At 36.2% G+C, this 4,891-nt stretch overlaps 1 protein-coding gene across 1 annotated transcript in view; it reads left to right on the forward strand.

Annotated features, from left to right (window-relative positions):
• The window catches only part of TBC1D23 (TBC1 domain family, member 23), a gene marked incomplete at its 5' end in the record, with an annotated part of 17,319 nt that overhangs the window by 800 nt on the left and 11,628 nt on the right, over positions 1 to 4,891 (forward strand). The window contains one exon of the mRNA XM_009703111.1: positions 2,414 to 2,618. Within this exon, the coding sequence (XP_009701413.1) occupies positions 2,414 to 2,618 (205 nt within the window). The remainder of the gene's footprint in view (positions 1 to 2,413; positions 2,619 to 4,891) is intronic.

A 4,891-nucleotide genomic window follows, 5' to 3' on the forward strand; every position in this document is an offset into this window, starting at 1 on the left:
TAGTGTCCTTTGAGTTTTTAACTGTCTAACGACTGGTTCTTAATCTGAAAAGCTGGTGTGGCACCAAATGCATATAACCTTTAAGGGAAGAAATATATTAAACATTTTGGACTTTAAAGACTATTTTTAAGCATGATATTTTTTAATAGCATTTTCAGCAAAAATGGAAGGTTGTATTTGTGAAAGCAAGATGCTGCCAGGACATTAGAAATAATATTCCAGTATGTCTGTAAGGAGTTGGCAGCTCATCACAAAAATGGCCAAATCCCTGACAACATGAAACAGCATTAATATCAGTGATCAGATGATGGAGTCAATGCTGACTCATAAATTAGGATACTACTTCTTACGGCATCAATAAGAGAATCTTCTGTTTCATTACCTGTCATGCTTTAATTTATTCTTGCACAATTGAAAGTTAGGGCAGAGGATGGAGTTATTGCATGCATACATGCCTACGACTTTTAAAATACAGTTCTAAATTCCCTAGCTCTAGAGTCCAGTAAGGCTTATTTTCCTTCTTTCTCTGTCCTGTAAAGGAAAGGGGAGGGAAAACTTTCACTGTGTTATTTAATCACAGTGACTCTTCAGGAAGATGGCAAAATGTCCCAATTTGTGTTCATGACATAGAAAATTAAGCACTTCAATGTCTGTTAGTTCTCCTTTTGTCTTTATTGGCGAATATTTTGTAATATATAACAATATCAAACTGATTAATGTAATAAACATAAAGTTAGTTCAGAATGAAGGTTATATAGAGCTTTCAGTTTTGGGTTGGATTAAGTTACTCTATTTCGATGTTTTAGCAAAGCAAGTAGTCTCCAAATTTAAAGTAAATTTTCAGATGGCGTTTGAGTTTTGTCTACTGTTGCATTTTCTTGAGAGGTAGAGGAAAAGAAATGCCAAAATATTGACTGACTTTGGGAATGTATTAAAGACTTCTGTAATAAAAACTTTATTAACAGTAATGAGACTCACAGGCTTCTTGTAATTGAGGGGGAAGGGTGTTTGCTAGAAATTTAATGCCACTGCATTAGTGTAGTGGGTAGGCATCTCTTCCCCATGTCCTGGACATAACATGGTTATTCTTTCTTTTGCTGTAAATCGGTTTAGCTATAGTATAATCTCAGTGGATTAAAACAAATGTATTTCTGAAATATGTAATTTTTAAGTGTATTTATATTAGATTTTTCATTTTAAAAATCACAAGAGGTGTTTACTATTAAAGTGAAAATTGTATGAACTTACACAAAGTCTGATTTCACTACAATCTGTGTAATAAATATTCTAACATTTAACTGTAAGTAAGCTAAGTAGTTATCACATGGAGGAAGGCATAATTTGGGGTACGGTACTGACATATTTCAGTATGTCTTGGATTCATTGCCTCAGGTGAGGTGGATGCCAGCACTTTTTCTGAAGTGTTGTCAGCCTTTTAAGTAAGAGTCTACGCAGAAAGATGCTTTGGAACTAATAAAAACCTAAGGTTTGTGTAGATATCCAACTCAATATTGACAGAGTTTAGGAAGTATTTAGCTTGCTACCTTAATTACAGACCTGGTTTTGTAACATTTTTTAGTTCCAATTTTCAGCCAATTTTTTAGTGCCAATCCATACAAGTTATGGATTCAGAATTAGTCTGTCATTAAATAGGGGACATCTTTACTTTTCAGTACGTTACAACATTTTTAAGAATTTGAAACAATGTACTGCATTATATAAAAGATTATGTGTTCATGGTTAGTGTTCTAATAGTTCTGATTAGCAGCAGTACCAAATCGAATTTAAAAGCCAGGTGTAGTTGTAAGTAATCCAATCATTTCTATTTTTATAGCTACCCTAACAACCCCAAAGTTAAACTATTGTTAAGAAAATTACTTTGAGGTAGAAATTAAAAATGTGATTTATATGTTAATACTAAAATTTAAGTCTGTAAGCCTAGCTGATTTCAAACTACTGATTTTCATAAATTTGCATGTCAGTGGGCTTTTTGAGGAATTGGAGGTATGCATTGTGGAATTTAAATGAATTTGTTGTAGAGTTGAGCATAAGTTATGTGCTGAGCCCATCAAATAGGAATAGAAAAGGGGCATTCTGTGCATTAGAAGAATCTACCTCTTTGTTTCATATAGATCCTGGAAAACCCAAACTTCTTTCATCCTGTTGTGGTATTTAAGTTATATTTAAATACCTTATCCTACTGGGGTTATAAAATCACTTGTATTTTGATGCCTCTTTAGATGCCTTTCTGTAAGCATTTAGTCCAAGCTGCTAGTTTTTTGTTTGTCTTTTGCTTCCCCCCACCCCCCCGCCTCCCCAGCAGTCTCTATTGGTGCAATTGCAGTGTACAATAATCTCATTCAATTTCTTTGAAAGGCCATTAATGTGGTTTGTATTGCTGTGCCTATTTCAGACCAGTTGTCAGTGCCAGAAGAGGAGAAGTCAGTATTACTTTTGGATATTGAGTCTATTATTACTTTTTATTGTAAATCACGCAATGTTAAATACAGTTCTTGCCTCGGCTGGATACATCTGCTCAAACCTCTGGTGCACCTTCATTTGCCACGCAGTGATTTGTACAACTGCTTTTATGCTATCATGAATAAATTCATTCCAAGGTAAAACTCTCTCTTTTGCCTGTGTACTATTTTTATTGGCATTAGAAGTATTTTCTGAAAGGATGTGCATGTTGGTTTTAGCTAGAGTAGCACTGTGGCAAAATTGTCAGATTCTTTCATATGATAATAAATTAAACCATATTTCGATACTTGTTGATTTGAAGTCCAGGAGATGATTGAGTTGACTTAAGATGTAAAGAGTTAGCATGTAACCCATGTAGACTCAATGTGCCTTTTAAAGAACAACTGTCATTTCGTGCAATATCAAAAATACTTGTTTATGAGCTATCTAATTCCCATGCTATGTGAAAGCATTTTTTCTTTCTTTTCCTAACATTTTTGGTATCTAAAATGCTTCTATCCCTGTCACTTCGAAGTACTTCATAAGCACTAAGTCTCAAAATCTCTTTAGAAGGAGTGGTTAATATCTTCCCTGTATTCTACTGAGTTGGAACTGAACTGGGGTTTTTTAAGTTGTTGATTTTTTTTTTTAATAAAAACATGAAATTAAAGCTTTTCATGCTGTTATATAGGTACCCTCACTAAAAAACTTTTTATTTATGTTGGAGTCGCACCATGACACTCCAGCGAGGCTACACAGTCTTCTGATTAAGACCTTGTGAAATAATATATGGATAGTCTGTAATTAACGATCTTAGTCTGATTCGCTGGAGAGGAGATTCCAGCCCAGCTACTGGATTTGTGCCCATAATATGAAAAGTGCATGTTTGGGGTTGTGAAAGGAAGTGTTTATTGGTCCTGTCACTTGACTCAGCTTGTGTCCGTTCTCATTTAAAATACTGTTGGACTCTGCGAACTGTTTGGGGATAGTGGCATTATGGTCAAGCAACTTGTACTTTCAGCCATAGAAGGCTTTCAGAGTGTCTAGTATTCGAGTTTCTCTGTAAGAACCTAGGTGGTGTTTCAACGAGATGTAGACTGTTTTCTTTCCCTCCGCCCCCTGCCATGGGAGAATGAAAGGCATAGAAAGGCGATTTATAGTAGACTTGCAAATCTCTGCCTAGGTCAGTTTGGTCTTGATTTGATGTTTGACTGCCGAATCGTCATTACATTTGATAAAAGATTCATTTTTAACTTTTTGCTATTTTGGTTTTTTTTAAATAATACACTTCTAATTCACATTTTCTCTTGTTTTATAACTATCATGAAATATTTATTTGGAATTTATTCTAAGAAAGTATCGACAACAGGTGAGGGAAATGCTATGCATAATCTGTTGGGCCATATTATATCTTGGATTTTTATTGAAACAGCATCTCTAGCAAGCCAAAGGAAGAATGAGCGGGGGAAAAAAAAACAAAAACCATAATAGGCTATTTTAGATGAGGGAGGTTTTGCTATTTTTTCCTTGGAAACGCTGTTACTCTCAAGGCTTTTGGTATAAATATCCTGTGGATGCTTATCTTTCTTTTCCTCCTGCCTTTCCTCTAGAATGGTGAGTTTTCTGAACTATACAAGGTTAACAAACAGTTAATATGGAAGTCCTAGGTCATTAGTATTCTTTGTTTGGCCATAAGTAGAAGAAAACACCTTCTCAGATATGCAATTGAATAGACAATGACTTGTCTAAGAGCTTGTAAGGTAGTAAACTAATTAAAAAGCTGCAACTGGATAATGGAAGTTTGTCTCATCCCAGGGACCATGTGAGGAAAGTGCTTTAGATCTGCTTACATTACCTCAATGTTACCTCTAACAGAGAATAGAAAATAGCTTCCTTTTTTTGGTTTAAAACACACAAAAAAAACCCAAACACCCCCAACAACAGCACCAAACCACCCTCTCCTAAAGTCAAATGTAAGTTAGTTTCCAGGGCAATTTACTTCTGTTTAGCTAAACCTCTTTTTAAATTGTTTTTGTTTTGCTTTTGGTTTTTTATGAGTCCTCCCATGGATGACTTCTCCTGTGAAGACAGGCTGAGAGTGGGGGTTGTTCATATTGGAGAAGAGAAGGCTCCAGGGAGACCTTAGAGCAGCTTTCCAGTGCCTAAAAGGGGCCTACAAGAAAGCTGGAGAGGGACTTTCTACAAGGGCATGGAGTCATAGGACAAGGGGCAGTGGCTTTAAACTGGAAGAGGGAAGTTTCAGATTAGATGTGAGGAAGAAATTCTTCACCATGAGAGTGGTGAGGTACTGGCACAGGTTGCCCAGAGAAGCTGTGGATGCCCTGTCCCTGGAAGTGTTCAAGGCCAGGCTGGATGGGGCTTTGAGCAACCTGGTCTAGTGGGAGGTGTCCCTGCCCATGGCAGGGGGGGT

This window comes from Cariama cristata, unplaced genomic scaffold (genome assembly GCF_000690535.1).
Source record: "Cariama cristata isolate BGI_N322 unplaced genomic scaffold, ASM69053v1 scaffold26316, whole genome shotgun sequence".
In the NCBI taxonomy this organism is placed as follows: domain Eukaryota; kingdom Metazoa; phylum Chordata; class Aves; order Cariamiformes; family Cariamidae; genus Cariama; species Cariama cristata.